Source organism: Morus notabilis, unplaced genomic scaffold, assembly GCF_000414095.1.
Source record: "Morus notabilis unplaced genomic scaffold, ASM41409v2 Scaffold1623, whole genome shotgun sequence".
NCBI classification, from domain to species: domain Eukaryota; kingdom Viridiplantae; phylum Streptophyta; class Magnoliopsida; order Rosales; family Moraceae; genus Morus; species Morus notabilis.
This window is the reverse complement of record NW_010366286.1, coordinates 154,443-174,899: the sequence shown is the minus strand read 5'-3', so window position 1 is coordinate 174,899 and position 20,457 is coordinate 154,443. Positions and strand designations below refer to the sequence as shown.

Below are 20,457 nucleotides of genomic sequence, written 5' to 3'. Positions count from 1 at the left end.
GTGCGGCGACACTCAGGTTGGCGGCGAGCCGCCATGATGGAATCCGTAGCTTAAGGAGATAGTTGTATTAATGACCTCAATTAAGCCGGCAATAATTCTGCGGTGTGCACACAAAACAACAAGTCCAAATATGATATTTCCTTTTACTGCCCTAAAAATTGTTAGTTTCTGTCCTAAAAATTCCACATCCGACATAACTATAGCAGCGATGAATAAAAAAAATATAGGATTATTCTCATTGGTACTTTTGAATTTTGAGATCATTTCTAATTTATCCTCTGAATTTTATACTTTATCCTTTGAATTGTTTTCACTTAACCCATTTTATTGTAATTTATGTTAAAGTTATATAGAAAAGGAAGAGATTAAGTATAGTCATGTAGTTTTTATTTGTTTCTTTTTATAGAGATCCAAATAGAAAGACCACGACCGTGTTTGAAGTTGGTTTTGTTTTTGTTTTTTATGTTTTTTGAGAAAGAAAAAATAAAAACGGGAGAGAAACGACATTTGACACAATTAAAAATAAAAAACAAAAATGAAAACGATTTTTTAATTTTAATGTAAAATGAGAGAGAAATAAAAAACGACTTTTAGTCGTTTTTCATTTTTTATTTCCGTACATTAATGAATTTTTTATATTGAAAATAATCTCTTGATAAAATTACCAAACGCATTTTCAAAAATGATTTCTGTCTGAAATTAAAAACATTTTCATTTTTATTTTCATACAAAAAAATAAAATTATTTTGAAACGAGTTCCAAACGCACCCCACGTGACTGCGTTATTATCTTTTTTTTATTTATTTTTAAAAGAAATTACAACATAATGAATTAAGTGGAAACAATATAAAATTCAAGAGTAAAATTAGAATTTTTAAAGTTGAGGGCAAATTAAAAATGACCATAAAATTTAATAAGCGTCAGTGATAATAATCTAAAAACATATTAGTTATCTCATTAAAATTTCATGAGATATATAACTAGTTAGTAATGATTGAATTATAAAAAAAAATAAAAAGTTCACCCACGAATTTTTACCTGTAGTTTATTCCATCAACGCTAGCTCTAGTAAGTATTTCCAGCAAATAAAATTGACGTGTTAAATTTTAATAAGGTGTCCGTATTTAGCTGAGGAGAAAACAGTGGAGACAACAACATGCGACAACAAATTTGAACACCAAAACAACATTGGTCAACAATCCAAGTATAGAGAGAGATACTGATCAACCAGTTCTGATCAATTTTCAAAATTTTCATTTCATTGCAGCCCCTTCAATAATTTAACAAAGAAATAATGTTCATCAAATATCAATTGCCGCCTAGAACAGCTTATCTGACCTTTATCTTGTCCCAAAACCATCTTTAATGGAGGAAAAAGAAAAGTAACTGGGCGTGCTTCTTGGATTCTGGTCACCAACAACCCACTCAAATAATACAAAAAATGGAAGTCAATATCGAGATTGGGCAGCCAAGAAGGGCTTACTGTTCACTAGTCCGGTCATCACCGAAAGCTAAATCAAATATCTGGCTGTAATCATCCACGAAGTGGACATCAAGGCCTTCTTTTACATTTGGCGCCAGCTCATCATAATCCCTCCTGTTCGCCGAAGGGAATATGATGGTCTTCACTTCGCTCCTCCTTGCTGCAATAGTTTTCTCTTTAACCTGATTTATTTAACCAAAAAAACTTTAATGAGCCTCAAAATCAACGAAATGAACAACGATGGGCATAAATTAGTTCCCTTAAATGGGGTTGAAAACTTGAAACCTATGTGACATGGGGTGGAACAAACAAATTAGCATACCCCGCCAATCGGAAGAATCCTCCCTGTTAGAGTTACTTCTCCGGTCATTGCTAGATCCTTCTTGACGGGTTTCTTCATAGCAAGTGACAGCATGGATGTGATCATGGTGCAACCAGCGCTCGGCCCATCCTTTGGGGTGGCGCCAGCAGGAACGTGGAGGTGAAGCTTGGAGGTGGCAAAGAAATTGTTATCCGGCTCCTTATCAAGCAATATCGCTCGAGCAACAGTGTGAGCTATCTGGGCACTTTCTTTCATGACATCTCCGAGTTGACCCGTCAGAACCAGGGCTGCTTTCCCTTCTCCTTGCTCAATTTGGGCGGTCTCTATGTATAGTGTGGAACCACCCATAGCAGTCCAAGCAAGACCCATCACGACTCCAACTGGAGTTTGATCGAAGATGCGTTCTGCGTGGAAAACAGGTTTGCCAACAAAATCTGCTAGATTTGATTCGTCAACCAACACTTTCTCAACTGTCTGTGTTGCTTCTCCTTCCTTAATATTTTCGGTTTCTTTTGCATCCTGTAGAAAAGATAAACAAGAAAAAACAAAAAACAAAATATCATGTTAAAAGACTTGAATTAATCAAATCAAATTCAAAAGGACTACGCCACGTGGCCTCCTGCTTTAATGTTTCTTTAATGGTCTATTCTTAAGGTACTCAATCCCATATATAGTTTCCAATATTTATGTTTCTTCCCATGTGAATAAGCAACTAAGTTCATAGTGAAAGAAATGTGTGGAATTATTTTGAATTCTATTCTGCATTTAAAAATTTCTACAGAGTCTGCTGATTGATCAGCTGGAAGGTTCACCTCAACTGTCTCAGTTTCTGTGGAAGATTCAATTTTTTGTTCATGGCTCTCGGCCTCAGCTGATTCAACAACGCTCTGATTCTTGTTAGCATCATTATTTTGAACCAATTCATCCCCATGTTTTACTTCTGCTTTATCAGTTTCAGCAACTGCATTTTCACCGCATACTCCTTGTCTAACAAGTTTCAGAGCTATCTGTCAGGCCACAATAAAAGTTCTTGTTTAGTAAACCTGACACATTTAGCCATTCAATAAACTTTGAAAACCAATGGATTCTGTTTGCTAGCTCCCAGGCGTAAGATAATAGTAGAGAAACGTATTTAAACTTTAAAGTTGAACAACGCGGCTGTACTATGACATTATCGCACACCAAAAATTGCAGATCAGTATCTAAAATGAGTAAGCAAACCTTGCGGTATATCTTTTCTATTTGTTTTTGGAGATTCCGAACGCCAGATTCTCGGCAGTAATTTTCTATAAGAGCTAGAAGGGCAGCATCGGTAACTTCAACCTGAGAATTAAGTTGTTTGGATTATTACACATTGCAGAAAAACAAAAAAAAGGCAAAATGCACGCCCCATACCCAGTTAGAATAACAACCTGTTCAGGTTTAATGCCACATGCTTCACGTGTGGACTTCTCCAAGTAGTCTCTTGCAATATGAATTTTCTCATCAGTTATATATCCAGCAATGGCAATGACCTCCATTCTGTCCAGGAGGGGATTTGGTATCATCTCCACAACATTTGCGGTGCACACAAACAGAACCTGCAATAAATATTATAAACAAAGGTCATTTAAGTCAAACAATGGCAATTACTATTAAATAAAGAAGCAGAGATAAAACATCTCCCCATCATCACTACAACTAACCTTTGATAGATCAATTGGAACGTCAATGTAGTGGTCTAGAAAATTTGCATTCTGCTCTGGATCAAGAAGCTCTAACAAGGCACTTGCTGGATCACCAGCATGTCCCCTTCCCAACTGCCATCGAAAGGTAACAGCATTCTTAGAATAATAGAAAAACCTTAATTAAAAATCATCATTTTTATGTATAAGTACACTATAACAAACCTAAATCAACTGGCAATTGCTATCAATATGGAATAAATAACAGGTCAACAGTAAATGATGCGACTCAAAACATATATCAACCAAGGAAAATGGCCGAAATTACCTTGTCAATCTCATCAATCAAAACAAGAGGGTTAGCTGTTCCCACATTTTTAAGGCATTGAACCATCTTCCCTGGCATAGCACCGATATAGGTTCGACGATGCCCCTGGAGGCAATTTTGGGGGTTAAAGACATAAGACATAGCAATGCAATTATATTAATGTAGAGATGCATATATTATTATTACTCGGTATAAAGAGGTTTAGCTACCTTAATTTCAGCGACATCAGCTAAGCCTCCAACGGAAAAACGGAAGAACTTACGGTTCAAGGCACGTGCAATTGAACGACCAATGCTGGTTTTACCCACTCCAGGTGGACCAGAGAGACAGATGATTTTTCCTGCGATTGGCACAGCATAAAACCAATATGAATTGCCAGCAAAGATCAATTGAGGGAAAAAAGGCCCAATTCATAACATGTTGGTGCATAGCCCAAGAAAATAAATAAGAAAACGACACCAACCTTGTGAGGTTCCTCTAAGTTTTCCAACCGCAATAAATTCCAATATCCTTTCCTTTACATCAGTTAATCCATAATGATCTTCATCAAGAATCTTTTGTGCCCGAAGAACATCAAAGTTCTCATCACTGTAATCAAAAAGAAAATAAATCACAGGAAATGGAAACTGCTAAAAAAGAATAGAAACGGCCATTTAAATACAGTTTTAAAATTGTCACACTTTTTCACCAGCCTTGGTATAGCAGCAAACATAACACAATTGAAACGATAGAGATCATCTAACAGAACCAATGGTTAGTTATATAAGATTCAAACCTGTAATTTCCCCAAGGCAGTGCGGTCAACCAATCCAAATAGTTGCGAGTTACATTAAATTCACTTGAACTTGCCTCTAATAGCTGCAGTTTTGTAAGCTCTTCCTCTATAACTTGCAAAACATGGGGTGGGCATTTATCCCTGTTTGGTTCAAGCCTTTCCCTAAACTTCGCTGCAGCATAGTATGTGCAACTTTTGGACCATTGTCAACTTAAATGCTAAAGCCTAAAAAGAACAACACTATTTTGCTTTCTCCAGAAATCCTATCACTAACAAATGTTTAAAGAAGCGAAAAGACTTTTCGCTCAAACATAATGATTAATGGATATCAAGTTTGTAGGAGCAACTAATAAGAAATGGTTATAAATTTTGATTCTTGACGTGGCAGTTCTAGCTTTCAAAAACGCTTTGGAATTGTACCAACTATGCAGATACCACGCGAACAGAAGAGGAAGAAACCTAGAACTATATAATCACAAAAATATAAAATTGTAGCAGACTAACCAGATAGTGCTGTCTTATCATCAGTCTCCAATCCCAATTCCTACACAAGAAAGGCAACATGGATCAATTTCTTGTCGGGAAATACAAATTGCCTGAAAAGAACATCGATTGCAGGGCAAGCCATCATAAATAATTGTAAATACAGTAAAGCGAAAGACCTTCTTTATTGCCTTTAGTTGCTCATTCAATAAGTAGCGCCGTTGTTCACCACTTATCTTTTCTTCAATTGCTTTTGCAATGGATTCCTAAATAAAAAATTAAAAATCCAGGAAGAAAAGTTCAAATAAGGATCAAAGAATGGTGAAGATTAATGAATATATAAATTTAAACAATGGCATCAAATACCTGAATCTTGGTTATTTCAATTTCTTTCTTCACTAATTCCAGTGTGAGCTTTAAACGCTTATACACCTGAAATTTCAGTTACAAAAGCACCAAATGATACCAGAGAGAAAAAGGTCTTAAAATTCAGTTCTATCATAACATATAATACTATTTTTTCTTCCAAAGAGAAGCCAAAATAAAATTAAACACTTCAAGACCAATAACCATATTGAGACGTGTTCAATGATACTTACATCTAGCTCTTCAAGCACTTGTTGGCATTGCAATTTGTTTGCACCAGATATTGCAGCTCCAAAATCTGCTAACCTTGGAAAATTAAAATCACCTATATGCTGCACATATTGGAAAAGCAAAGAAAGAGGGAGGGAGGGGGGAGGGTGCGGGGGGTACTTGTCACAAACTGTAAATGCCAGGCAGAAAATTCTTAACACATGAACAGATATATGGCAACACAAAATGATCGGGCAAAAGAGCAACAAAACTAATACCGTTCCCAACTAAGACTTAATAGTAAGAAAGTTTACTAGCACGAACCAATGATACCTTTACCCAAGTATTTCTCGACTGAGCATGTCTTCTCTCATAAGCAAACCATCAGAAGAACCCTTGTTATAGTGAAGATCCAAATTTCATACACACTAGTGGCTTAATAGCTCAGAAATGATATGGTAAAAAACAAATATGAGGCAGAAGGAAATCAACAATGTTGTAAATAAAAATCAAAGTCTTCTACCAAAAGGAAGACATGGTTTTAAGCTTCTGAACTCTATATTCATCATCTCAGGTTATTAACGCAATTGCGTACGGACTCTCAGATTCCTAAAGCATATTTTGTAAATTACTTGAACAAGGGGAGCAGAGCCTTACAACTTATCCTGTATTTACCTACATATATATGTTCCCTATTCTCCCTCTTCCACTTCTTCTTTCTTCCTTATAAATTGACTGGTAATAGCATTATTACAAAGATTCGACTCAACTACTAATTTCAAAGAAAATAAGCCACAAGCACGACCAGTTCAAATGAGCATTATAACCTAAGTTCCATACACTGGATCATTTGCAGGAAAACATTGGTCACAAACTACAAAAGCACGCATCGAGTATATCCGTACAGTTGGAGAAAAATAAAAGAACAAACTTAGAGACTGCAAGATTCCTAGGACTTCCAGAGAAAGATAAATAATGAAATAGCCAATGATCATACAAAAGAATAGACCCAACTTATCCCAAAAGCTTGGAAAGTACATCACACCTGAGTGTACGTTTGGACATGGTCTCTCCAAAGGGAACTAGTCTTCAGAACATCCCTTAAGGTTGATATGACCTCAAATGAAGTTGCCTTAATTACATCATCATCCTTGTTATATGGTTTGTCCTACAAGACAAGATACAGCCCAGAGAGGGAAACAAACAAGAGAAGATAAGAAAATTATTCTATCACACGTGTAGCAATTTGGTAAGAAAAGAAAAAATATGGTTGGCATGCCTTGAGATGATCAACTTTTACAGTAAGTGGCTCCTCGCTAACCTGTCAGAAGACGATCTTTCTCAGCTAAGCATTTTAGATTTGAATATAAATAGGATAAAATCAAAGGGATAAATAAATGTGATATTTCGATTCAGTAGTATCACCTATCAAGACAAATTACAAGTTCATGCTTACTGCTCATTTCTACCCACCATCTCTGTAATTCGAAGACGCCTGTGTCCGATGAGGATGACCTGGTCTCCTTGGATACTTGAGATCTGGTGTGTAATGTTACAAAACCAATAACATCAACAAGTGAGAGGCAACACCAAGTGAAGCATTTCAAGTTGGTCCATAAACTGTAGCAAATTAGATACCTGCGCAAGAGTGCCAACTTCGTGAAGACGATTAAACAGCTCTTTTCCTTTCATGGCATAGATGTTTTTCTCAGACTCAGAACCAGATACCAAACTAGGATCAGTCCCCGGCTCATCCTTGAGAAGGAAAGCACCAGCATATGGAGCTTGCCGTTTACGGTTTTCCTGTAAAGCTGCCAAAAGCTTAGGATCCTGCACAAAAAGTACCTCTGTTAGAGATGGATACTACTGAATCGAAATATTAACGGGCTGCAGAGGTTCGGAAACTGCCATTACATTATATACCAATACCCAAAATAAGAACCAAAAGAGAATTTTTTATGCAATTAACGAGCCTCGATACCTTGACATAGATTGGCATGTAGAATCCCGGAAATAGCGGTCTATGCGGTAAGGGCAATGCTAAAACCTGTCCCAAGAACACAGGAGAGTCATCATTTGCAAAATATAAGTACACGGGCAACTCTCGTCCATGCTTTTGAAGCAACTAGTAGGTTTAACAAACAGTTCAATGATTAGTATTTAGGCAAGTTTGACAAATTCAACAAAAACAAGAGAATACAAAGCCATATCCAATCAACTCCCAAATTCACATTATTACGAACACCTAGCTTACATAACGCAATAAAGTTTGCTTCTTTACCAGTTTTTTCCTTCTTTTTCCTCCAAATTTTCCACCAACAAAACAACAATAATCTGATCAAATGCACTAAATTCAATGAACCAATTCAAATTTATACACATTTCTCAATTTTTCATACACCAAAAACAAGTCCATTAAGCGAAACAAATAAAAAATTTCAGAACCAAGAAAAGTCCAACAAACCGTTAGATAATCTTCGGGTCTAGGGTTCGTGGACACGATTGCCGAGGACGGTTTCGACTCGTTCCCCGACTCGGCCTCCTTGACCTCGGCGTCTGACGCCGGCTCGGAGCCATCCTTCGCGTCGGAGCAGAAAAACACACGGGAACTCCTATTAGAGCCTCTCCGAGACAAAGCAGTGAGCGAGCTCAGGACTCGGAGAAACGTCGCCGTCGAGTTGCCGGACCCGGTTCGGGGACCCGTCGGAGCGAGACTGTGGATCCGGCTCTGAAGGCATGAAGAGGAAGATGATGAGAGAAGCTTCAACATTTTCCGGCGGAGAGTGAATTGGGATGGGAGGCGTGAAATTAGGAATTCAAGGGTTTGGTCTTGTTTTGTCCTAGGCGGTTTGGTGATTTTGATGGTCAAGAACCGCCATTGATGGAGCAAAGCATTAGAGAGAGAGAGAGAGAGAGAGAGAGAGATAGAGAACGCTCTAAAGGTTTTCGGTTAAAGCCCTGCCAAAACCCTTGGGTAACCTTGAGTTGGCGAAATTACCCCTAAAGTTAGATAATATTACGAATTGGTCATTACTTTAGCGCTTTTTTTTTTTCCTTCAATTTTGTTCTTTTAAAAAACAAGATCGAGGGAAAAAAAAAAAGATTTTTACACTAATATTCCCTGCCGAGATCTCTTCAGTTGGAGGATTTGTACCCCGATTTAAATTATGATTCGTGATTTGTTATAATATTTTTATAAAAAAACATATAAATAAAAAATTATTCTAATTTCATAATTTTAATATATGAACCAAATGTTAGTTTAATCAAGCTATTTTACGTTAGCATTCCTGACCTCTAAAAATATAATGGATACATTTTTGTATTTAATCAAACACGACGAAAAGTACTCTAATTAATATATTATCAAACAATTCATTGCATATAGGATTGAAAAATAAGGTCCCGACCCTCATATATCCTTAAATCATCTCTGATTGTATATTTAATATCAAAAATGTGTTATTTTTATTTTTATTTAAATATATAATGTTATTTAAAATGTTAAATTTATTTTTTTTATAATTATAAAACTTTAGAAGTTATAAAAGTAAATTTTTATTTTTAAAATAATTAAAAAATGTAAAAATTACATTAATTATATGAAAAAGTAAACATTTTAATCCATAGTAATTATAAATGTCAAATTTTTTATATACTATATTTGGTGAAAAATTTACCACAAAAAATAGTATGTGGAAAATTTGGCATAACAAATAGCATTGTATTAGAGAGTATTTTTTACACTCAAATGTTAAATTTATAATTGACACATTAATTTTAACATTACATTGGAAAAGCACTAAAGATGAGTTTAAATTGTGAAGATTCTAATCTGTAAAAAGGAGCCTAGTTATGAAACATAAGCAAATATTAACACTAACACAGTTTTACTTTTTTTTTAGCACTCTCTACAAAAATAACTAAACAAAACTTTAGAGTATATTCATTTGCACAACTTAAGTTATGAGTCGAGTTATATATGTGAGAGAAAAATATTATTAAAAATGTTAAATTTGAATTTTTATGAGAGAAAATAATGTAACAATAAGACTTGATTTATGAAAATAAATAAGGCATTAGAAGCCAATTCCAACATTATTTTAAAAATTTGCATTGTCTCTATTCAAAATAACATTCTAAGGATGTAACAAAATCCTTCTAAAATTCGTGTATTTTTTAGAGAGAAAAAAATGCAAATAAATCGAATGTTTCTAGAAAAAAAAATTAAAAAAAAAAGTCTCGAGGTGTTTCTACTCGAGCAAAAACAAGCGGGGAAATCTACTCAACAAAACAAAAGGAAAAGAAAAAAAAAAGTGTTAAATATGCCTTTTTCTTTGGTAATTAAGGGTTTATTCATTTGTATTTGTTAAGTTAGAGTGATTTGAGTTCAAATTTTAATATGAGTTAAGGTGTATTTAAGTAAGGTTTGAATTGATACTCTAATTTGAATTTGTATTTAGATGTGCACATTTTGAGTTGTGGTTTGAATTAAGAATCTATTTAAGTTTGTATTTAGATTGGTCAAAACTTAAATTTGTATTTAGAAAATATTTTAATAAAAACTCAATGGTGATGAAAAATTTTAATAGGGTATATAGGTGGAGTTTTATTCATCTTTTCACTGTGAACACATGAAAAAATATCATCTCAATGGGAATTAAAACGAAGAAGTTATGACATTTTTAAGAATAAAAAAATATTGTTCATTAATTTAAATTTGAGTTTAAAAACTTGAATTGAATGAGAAATTTAAACTCATATTTTAACTTTAAACTTAAATTAAAACTTAAATTTTATAAAAAAAATATATAAATTTAAATAAAATTGTAACGTGTTCAAATTTTTTTAAAATTTAAATGTAAATACGTTATAATAATAAAACTTGAATTTTGACCGTGAACAAAACCTAAAACTTTTTTTTTCATTAGAAAGAAAAAAAAAAACAAAAAAATAGAACTTTTCTGTAGTCTCCTCTTCGTATACATCACAATTCCACTTCTCCTTCTACTCTCACGCGCCGCCGTCACCACCGGCGGCCACCACCTCCATCCGTCCAAACGCTGACTACATCATTACTTTTCCTCGACAACTGAAATTCCCAAAATTCATAACTTCAATCGTCGTATTCCAAAGAGACCGAATTTAGGAAGACGATGCGTCTAAAGTTCAAAGCTTTACCAGGAAACTTTTTCCCGAGAAACAAACAGAGCCGTAGCAGGCTTCTGTGTACTGCTTCCATCTCACACACATTCAACGCTCCACTCGTCTCGGAGCTCATAGCAAAGCAACACTGGTCGGAGCTGAAAAGAACCCATCTCACTGACTCGAATCCCACCAAACTTCTCCAACAACTTTTCGAATCGGAAGTCGACCCCGACCTCATTTTCAGGTACTTCAATTGGTCCCATAAAGAGCTTAACATTTCTCACACTCTTGAACTCACTTGTAGACTCTTACACTCACTAGCAACCGCGAAAAAGTACTCCAAAATCAGGGCTTTTTTAGATGGGTTCGTTAAGAGGAATGTTGAACACTCAAACTTCACAATTTTCCACTCTCTTTCAATTTCTAGTGATCGATTTTGCACGAGTTCAATCATAGTTGACATGTTGGTATTGGCGTATGCTAAAAATTTGAAATCCCACTTGGCTTTTGAGGCTTTTAAGAGAGCTGGTGATTATGGGTTCAAATTATCTGCTTTGTCATTGAATCCTTTGTTATGTGCTTTGGTCAAGGAAAATAAAATTGGGCAGGTTGAGTTTGTGTACAAGGAGATGATTAGGAGAAAGATTACGGGTGATTTGTATACTTTTAGTATTGTGGTTAATGGGTTATGTAAGGCTGGGAAATTGAACAAGGCAGGAGATATTATTCAGGACATGAAGGCTTTTGGAGTTTTGCCGAATGTGGTTACTTACAATATTCTAATTGATGGATATTGCAAGATGGGGAAGTTGGGGAAGATGTATAAAGCTGAAGCTATTTTGAGGGAAATGGTTGCTAATAAAATCTGCCCTAATGAGATTACCTACAATATATTAATTAATGGGTTTTGTAAAGATGAGAATGTAGCGGCTGGGATGAAGGTGTTCGAGGAAATGCAGAGGCAGGGTCTGAAACCGAACGTGGTGACTTATAATTCGCTGATTGATGGGCTTTGTACTGAGGGGAAGCATGAGGAGGCTTGTGATTTAAAGGACGAAATGCTGGGTTGTGGTTTGAAGCCAAATGTTGTTACTTTCAATGCGCTTGTGAAAGGATTTTGTAAGAAGAAGATGATTAGGGAGGCTAGAGAGGTGTTTGATGATATTGGAGTCCAAGGCTTGGCTCCAAATATTATAACTTACAACACTCTAATTGATGCATATTGTAAGAATGGGATGATGGATGAAGCATTTCTTTCGCGCAGTTTAATGTGGGAAAAAGGAGTTCTCCCTGATGCTTCGACTTATAACTGCTTGATTGCTGGTTTTGGTAGACATGGGGACATGGAAAAAGCTAGAGATATTTTAGATGAAATGCAAAATAAGGGTCTCAAAGCTGATCTCATAACTTACAATATACTAATTGATGCATTTTGTAAGAAAGGGGAGACAAGAAAAGCAACAAGAATTTTGAAGGACGTGTTTGATAAGGGCTTGAGTCCAAGTCACTTGACATACAATACATTGATGGATGGCTACTGCAAACAAGGTAACCTGAAGGCTGCGTTGAATGTGAGAGCGCAAATGGAAAAAGACGGGAAGCGAGCAAATGTCGCGACATACAATGTGTTGATCAAGGGGTTTTGTGAGAAGGGAAAGCTTGAAGATGCAAATGGGCTTCTGAATGAGATGTTGGAGAAGGGTTTAAATCCAAACCAAATTACTTACGAGATAGTAAAAGAGGAAATGATGGACAAGGGTTTTGTTCCTGATATAGAAGGACATTTTGTGTAGCGTCTCTGGCAGCTCTTGGCTGCTGAAAATGAGAGATATTAGAGTTGTCCTGTACATACAAAGGTGAGCGTCAGGCCATGGGGAAACAAATAAGAAGATGAGGAAAACAATGCTTTCCCATTATGAATATGGAGAACTTTACGATAGGGTATGAGAACTGTCTAATCTTCATCAAATTTCCTTAGATTGTTCTACTTTTCTTAATTTATGCTTATGATGTTATCTGGGAATTCAAAACTGTGTCTAATTGGTAGGGTGTTGTACCCTACCATCGAATTCTCCAATGAATATAGCTAACAAGGTTAGAGAAGTACGTAAAAGTTTGACTGAAAAAACCAGAAATAGGGCTACAGCTCCCAGTTCTCTTGGTCCTTTAATTATTAATAGGGATTGCCTTGGTTTTGCTTCTTGCATATTTACTTGGTGGTTATATTTTTTTGTATTTTCAACCAAGCGATGGCAGTGTGGGTTATTTCCTTTTTGTTTCAGGGCCAAATCTGCTTGTTTTTGGAGAGATAATCTTTTTTTAGTTCCAATTATGTTTGGACTTGTTTCTATTCTTGTTTTGAGAAATTTTCTTGGAAGAGTGAATCCAACTTGTTTACAAAGATGGAGAAACAAATTCATACCAGTTTTGATGGGATATCTCTGTTGAAAACGAACTTTTAACCACAAAACTGCTTGTCGTTTTCAATAAACAACAGATATAGGGATGGAAGGGTGGAGGGATTGAGGTGTGGAAAGTGGAGAAAACCATGTTTGGTAGGGTAGAAAGGGAAGAGGAAGGGAGCTTGGGCTGAGGAAGCATTAAGGCCCATTCACTTCGTTAATTCGAGTTTTTAATTTGAGTTGAGATGTGATTTTATGTAAAAGCTTTTTACTGTAACAAAAAAGTTAGATGTGATTGTTTTTTAGAGCTTTTTACTGTAGCAAAACTCAAATTCTAAACTCGAATCGGCGAAATGAACGGGGTCTAAAACTTTTGAAATTACTCTCCTGACCTTGATTTTAAGATATACAATTCACAATTTTTTTTTTTTAATTTTCAATTTGTCGTTTCTTATCATTCCACTTATAGCAAATATAACTGTATTTTTTTTTAGTCAAAGATCAAATATGAATTAGTGTATAATATGTACGGGATACTCATATTATGGTAAATATATACATTTTGATTCGGCAAATATATTTACATTTTGTATTATAAACAGTACATGTACAATATGAAAATTTATCTTTCAAGTTGAAAGCACATGTAATACGTTTCTAAGCATGTTAATATAATTGATGATCATATGGGTAATTTAGTAATTTTACAAATCAAACTAATCCTTCTCTCTTTCTTCCTTTTCAATACCAAACAAGGGAGAATGATAAAATCATTTCTTCCTATCATACCAAACAACTTTAGAAATTATAATCCGTCCCTCTTTTTTTGCTCCTCTATCCTCCTATATGATCCATCCTTCTACCAATCTCTCCTTCCTACTAAACGAATCCTAAATATAAGTGGCATGTAGTTCAACTGAACTTTGGACTGTTAATGATAGGTCGTGTTTCTTAGAGTGTGTTTGGTTAGAGGGAGAGATGGAGGGAGAGAGGTGGAGGGAGAGGACTAATCAATTGTTTGGTTGGAGGGAGAGAAGGGTCGGCAATATAGGTCACAACACGACTTGAAAACGACACGAATTTCACGGGTTAGGGTTGAGAAAAAAGAGGTTCGGATCAGAATTGGGTCGACCTGAAATTGACACGAAAAACACGGGTCAATTTCAGGTTTGACCTGCTAACCCGAACACGATACAAAACTTGTAAAAAACTAAAAAATACATATATTTTTCATTACATATTTTTGATTTTATTATGAATTTGTGATATCATGATAGTTATACTCAAAATCTTACACTATTATTTGCTTAAATTCAATGTATGTTATTGTATTTTAGTGTGTTGTGATTTTTAAGTTATTTCTAATATGTAAAAAACTAAATAAAAGTATACAATTTACGTGTCAATTTCGTGTCATGGGTTATTTTCATGTCGTGTCGTGTCAACCCGTAAAGTGATCGTGTTACGGTTTTTAAAAAATTACGTGTCACGGGTTGTGTTCGGGTTGATTGTAAATTTAGAAAGAAACGATCAAAATATGACACGAACACGACACGTGACACGAATTGTCACCCTCAAGAGGTGGAGGGATGTTCTCTACCTCAAGGCCTACTAAATTAGATCCTTCCATTAATAGAAGGATTCAAACAATTTATCAAGTTTAATATTAAAAAGATTGTTTTACCATCAAAATAAATTATTAACAAATAGTTTAAATGAATAATATAATAATTTAACAAATAACTGTCATCTATCTTTTCAACGCTCCCTCTATCCTACGAAACAATGTGAAAAATTATTACAATCCTCACCGTCCTTCCTACTCTCTATCCTTCCAACTCTTTCCAAATGGAAATGTTGTTTATCAGGTTTCAGATGCAGGTTATCTCTCACCTCTCCTCTTCTACTTGAAATGTTGTTTATCAGGTTTAACAAGTAACTATCATTTACTTGAAATGCTTTTTTATCAGGTTTCAACCTTCAGGTGCTGTTTATCAAGTTTCAGACGACTGCAAATTTTTCTTGAGAATAATAACTTTGAACTAAATGACAGCAAACAAAAATAACAAACGTCATGTCATTTGTCTCTTAACAGGATATCTTTTTCGCTTGACAGCTGTAAGTCCAACATTTTTGTGGTGGTGGTTGTTTTTTTTTTTTCCTTTTATAAAATCATTCTAGTATCTTACGAAACATACTGTTAGTAATACGTGTTTTTTAAAATATTAAAATAGTACCTTAATATTTTTAAAAACATCCACTTAGTACCCTAAAACTATTTTAAGATGTAAAATGACCACAATACCCTTCTATTTAATTAACTAGAAACTAATAAATTTAGGAAAAATTCTAAAAAATAGTTTATATTTGGTCTTCTTCTTCCGGCCTTTCTCATTTTCGGACCCCAAAAAAACCTCACTCAGTTCATCAAAATCCTAACAAAACCAAAAAAAATCCATGAACAACATCAGATTAAAAATCCAATCTTCACCCATGCATAACCAACCATGGCATAAGGGTAATTTGCACTGATAGTCCCTTAACTCTTTAGAAGGTGATATTTTGGTCCCTCTTTTTCTAATTTTGACAAAACGAGTTTCAAACTCTTAAAACATTGACAATTAAGCCCTTTCCGTTGAAAACCGTCAAGGTTTTAACAACATCAATCATGTGTCAAACATGTAATTTATTGTGAGGGGATATTTTAGTAAAATGACAATAATTAATAATTCAACAAAAATCAAAATAAAACATTATAAAAAAAAAAACTACTCTAACCACTCTCTTCCCCTTCGTCGCATTAAGAGCTACTCTAACCTGCCCATTTCCACACTCGGCATCATCACCACCACCACCTCCTTCAAATCCCTTGCATTTAATTTCCCAAATCTCAAACCCCAAACCTTCTCTCATCTCGCAGATAACCACAAAAAAGGGGAAAAAACCATAATCAAAAAACTAAGTTTCACTTCAAACCAACTACGGAGCCAATCTAAGCATAGAAAAGAGAATAGCATTCACCCATTCAATTTCCTTGGTTGTCGAAAAAAGTCCAAAAAAAAAAAGAACCACAAATGAACTTGCCTTGTAACAAAAGAAACAAAATTTGAATGAGGTGATGATCAACTTTCTAGCTCTGCGCCAAGGAGGAGATTAAAGGTGCTGTCATGCTTCCCGTCTCTAACCCAGTGTCGTTGTCACCATCCACGGCCAAATGGGAAGCTTCTCCATGGAACCATCACAGATATGCTATTCCACCTCCTTTACATCTTCCCGTTTAGCTTTCTTCGGGCTCTGTCCATCGCGCCTCCCCCTAAGCTCCCAAACCTATCCTCTCCGATGAGCATCTTCATCTTTTTTGTCAGTCTCCGGCATCAACTCCAGCCACCCAAAACCGCCACCCAAAAAACCCAAATATACTGAATAAAAAAACCTAAGGGGTTGTTCTTTTGCAACAAAACTCAGAAAAAGTTTAAACTCAAGTTACAACTTTATTCAAGTTCACGTTCTTTTAAGTTCCAACTTTATTCAACTTTACTCAACTTTATTCAAGTTACAACTTTAACTCAAGTTATAACTCAAATTCAACTCAAAAATTACACTCAAGTTACGCTCCAAAAGAACAACCCCTAAAATACTTGTGTTGCTTGCTCAATTAGAATTATGGGTATTTTTAGAAAAAGAGTAAACTTGTTGGCCACGTGTATAAAACTGTTTAAAAGGTAACAGAATCAAACGAAAAGAGATATTTTAAGAGTTTAAGAATCTTTTTGTTAAAATTAAAAAAGAATTAAGGGATTACCGATATAAATTACTCTTTACATAAAAAAACACTCTGGTCATTCCTTTGTGAAGTATTGCAAAACAAGAAGTCAGAAAATGGAAAGAAAGCGAAAAAAAAATGCACCGAAGATCGGTGATGGTTCGAGGAAGCTTGAGCTTGTCGTACTTGGTGGACTAGATGCAGAAGAGACCTGTGGAGAAGATTAAGAAGACTCCATGGCGGACGCCAACTCATAGCGGCGGGAACCTCTCGAATTTGGGTTTCTTTGCGGAGGGCGAATTGTCCTCCTTGGTGGCGGCATTCTCCTTGTTTCTTCATAGCCTAACGCTGGCGCCCATGGCCAAATTCCTCGGAGCCGCGATTGGAAGGCGCGACGGCAGCATCAATGTCGACGATCACTCATTAGGCAATTCTTTTCTTCCTTTCTTTTTTTTTTATTATAGAAATTTTGGGAAAAATCTGGAAGAGAAATGAATGAATGAATTCGAATTGATTGAAGAAGAAAGAATCTTTGTTCATTTTAGATTTTACGAGCATGAAATCCGCGCATTGCTGCGGAATACAGTGTTATATTATATGATAATTGTATTTAAAATATATTTATATATATACATGTATTATATAGTATTGTATTATATGATAGATATAAAATTTGTACAAACATATTTATACAGACATATATAGTACTATTATTTATAATATTTATATATATACAGATTGTACAGAATAAAAAACAACACTGTTGTGGTTCCTGAGCATTTTATTTCTTTTAGCTGCAAGTATAAAAATGGGAAAAATGGTTGTAAATATAAGTGTTAAGAGAAATAAAGATGGTTAAATTATATAGTATGAAATAAATATTATAAAAATATTTATATTACCTTGTTTTTGGGCGTTTTGCAGATTGTCTTGTTGTTCTTGATTTAGGGCTGAAAAATAGAATAATTTGTATATATGTTTTTAAATAAATTGATACTATTTGTTGTGTTGAATGTGGTTTACCTTGTACCAGGTTTTTTTGGTGTTGGAGTGTGTGGATCAAATGTGGTCGGTGTTGATAGCTGTGATGATGGTATTGCTTGTGGGCTGAAAAATGAGAAGATTTTTAAAATTTTGATTAATATAATATAAATGTTATTTATGTATAGTTCATAAAAAATTTAAAAAATATTATTTACCTTTGTGGATCTTCTGTTCCTGCAGTTAAATGTTTTGGTGGCGACGATGGAACATGGATGTCTTCAAATATTTTAGAAATTAATGTGCTCATTTGGGTGCCTCGTTGTTGAAAGAAGACTTGGAAGATTTTTTATTGTCCTCGGATCTGATCGATAGCTGGTGGTATTATAAATGGATCGGTAAAGCCTTCATCAATTGTTAGTGCAGAACATGGTTTTTTTTATTAATGCCTGAGCAGTTCTGCCAAAAGCGATAACTTCCATGTCTCCAGTATGATCTTCAATTTAGATTGTTAATCTGTACTTGTAACATATATATATATATTTAGAGTTATAAAGATATATAATAAATAAAAATGGTATGGTAATAAATTTAATTACCATGGAGATGGTGTTGACTTTATGTGGCCATGACTGTTGCACCACCAACCTATTCTTGCCTGTTTTAGTTGTCGATAACATCTGGGACAAGAATTGTAGAACCATCATTGAGATGTTGAAAAGTTTACTATGGTCGTTCTTATAATGAAGTTTTCACCTTGCATAAAAGATAGAATATTGTGGTTTTAAGTTTTTTACTAAGTGTAGTAAAAAAATAATAGGAAAGTTAATAGTACTAACCAGATTATTTTGTGCATCCAATATTTTGAGTTCGTTTATTGTTCTTCTGTTTGCTGATATTTGTTCTTCAATTGTTTGGATGGGTGTTTTTGACGGTGGTAGGAATTCAATTTGTTGATTTTGATAGGAAAATCTGTATGTATAAAAATACGAATAAGTTAAGGAAAATATAAATAAAATGTATGATTATGTAATATGATAAATTTATTAGAATATATTTTATATATATATGTGTTTACCTTGTCTTTAATGTTGTTGTTTCTGGGATGTCTGGGTCAATATAGAATATTGTTGCTGATGTACTTGAAACACATGAGTTACCTAGAAATATAATAGAGTAAATAATAAATGTACGCTATATTTTTTTTATATATGTATATAAAAATGTTATAATAAAGTAATGTTAAAAATACCTAGATACTACTTCGTCAACATTGTCGAGAAAACTGCCACAACTGGTGCCTTTAGTGTTTTAAGTACATTCTCATCAAATTGATCGGCTTTATGTCCCCATAGGCTTACCTGTAGTTGTTCATTTCTGTTGAAAAAATGCAGTTCACAAAAATGAATAATAAAATTGAATTATAAAAGTGGAAAAATATTGTATTCACGTTAAATAGTTGTAATGAACAGTAAATGTGAGGGAAAAAAGCGTAAATTTATTATACCTGATGTTTTGTATCGTTATGGATCGCCGTATTGTTGGTCTGGTGCTGACATGTGTATGTTCGAGTGCTTGGACACTTGTTAATACTCCAATAACATCTAATATTATATATAAACAAGGAAATTTTGTAAATAAATATTCAAGAAATATTTATAATAATAATAAAATAAGTTAAGTAAGATATATTACCTGTTAATATCTCAGTATCATTTATTCTTTGATATAGCTGGTCGAATTCTATGAAGTAGAATTTGTGAAATGAGATGAACGGTGCGTCTTCCATAATTAGAGTAAAGGATGTTGCTCGTGCAAATTGGATCATAGCACTGTGTGGAACGACTTTGTATGTTGGTTTATTTTTAGTAACATAGAAGTTACTAATATTGTATGTATTGCCTTATTCAATTTTTTGAGAAATATAGTCCGAATCACGTGCTCAAATTATTCCCTGTATTGCTTCATGCTGTAAATAAATAATAATGATAGAAATTTATTCAATATTAACAAATGTTATATAAAATAATATGTAATATAATATTTTAAAATTTTAGTACCTCTTCATCAACCAGAATACAGTCAAGGCTTATCAGGCGTCCTGTGACAAAATCGTTGTTTGTCCATATTCTGCATACTCGTGCTTGTATTGTTTCATACACTCCATTTGGTTTTAGTGCACGAATAGGTGTTGTCATTTTCTGTAAATCTTGAAAAAAAACAAATAAGATATTGTTATAATGATAAATATTTTTATTGAGTTTATTGTTAAAAATGTTGTACGCAAAAAATTTTAATGTTATGAAGAATATAAGATAGTATATATTTTTTATGTATTTATTTATGTGATGTTATGTAGGATTTCTTTGTAAACAATGTTTTTTATATGATTAGGATAATTGTTGTTTGAATCATTAAGTAATATATATAATCTTTTTGGATTAGTTACTCTGGATAAAGCAACATATAATTGACCATGACTAAATATTTAATTTTCTAAAAATAGTCCAACTTTATTCAAAGATTGTCCCT

General features: G+C 34.2%; 2 protein-coding genes across 2 annotated transcripts; one reads left to right on the top strand and one right to left on the bottom strand.

The window, feature by feature from the left end:
- Positions 1–1,269: 1,269 nt before the first annotated feature.
- LOC21389156 (lon protease homolog 1, mitochondrial) lies at positions 1,270–8,521 on the bottom strand. Its single transcript, XM_024173370.1, has 20 exons — positions 8,096–8,521; positions 7,613–7,678; positions 7,270–7,461; positions 7,105–7,170; positions 6,911–6,952; positions 6,677–6,799; positions 5,655–5,753; positions 5,422–5,487; positions 5,235–5,321; positions 5,077–5,116; positions 4,573–4,744; positions 4,261–4,385; positions 4,007–4,137; positions 3,798–3,902; positions 3,491–3,604; positions 3,218–3,385; positions 3,027–3,128; positions 2,618–2,812; positions 1,806–2,324; positions 1,270–1,665 (listed from the first exon to the last, which is right to left on the bottom strand). The coding sequence occupies exons 1-20, from the start codon at positions 8,399–8,401 to the stop codon at positions 1,480–1,482; spliced, it is 2,904 nt and encodes a 967-aa protein (XP_024029138.1). The 5' UTR covers positions 8,402–8,521; the 3' UTR covers positions 1,270–1,479.
- Positions 8,522–10,583: 2,062 nt separating this feature from the next.
- LOC21389155 (pentatricopeptide repeat-containing protein At1g09820) lies at positions 10,584–15,188 on the top strand. Its single transcript, XM_010109922.2, has 2 exons — positions 10,584–12,720; positions 15,152–15,188. Exon 1 carries the CDS (start codon positions 10,788–10,790, stop codon positions 12,570–12,572), a length of 1,785 nt encoding a protein of 594 aa, XP_010108224.1. The 5' UTR covers positions 10,584–10,787; the 3' UTR covers positions 12,573–12,720; positions 15,152–15,188.
- Positions 15,189–20,457: the final 5,269 nt, after the last annotated feature.

Bases quoted from the DNA above. Each gene is read 5' to 3' on its own strand.
- LOC21389156 (XM_024173370.1), bottom strand. From the start codon at position 8,401: ATGTTGAAGCTTCTCTCATCATCTTCCTCTTCATGCCTTCAGAGCCGG. The intron at 5,488-5,654 runs GTAAGTATCATT...CTGAAATTTCAG, and splicing joins AAGTGCTTGAAGAGCTAGAT to GTGTATAAGCGTTTAAAGCT. The intron at 4,138-4,260 runs GTTGGTGTCGTT...TGCCAATCGCAG, and splicing joins ACTTAGAGGAACCTCACAAG to GAAAAATCATCTGTCTCTCT.
- LOC21389155 (XM_010109922.2), top strand. From the start codon at position 10,788: ATGCGTCTAAAGTTCAAAGCTTTACCAGGAAACTTTTTCCCGAGAAAC.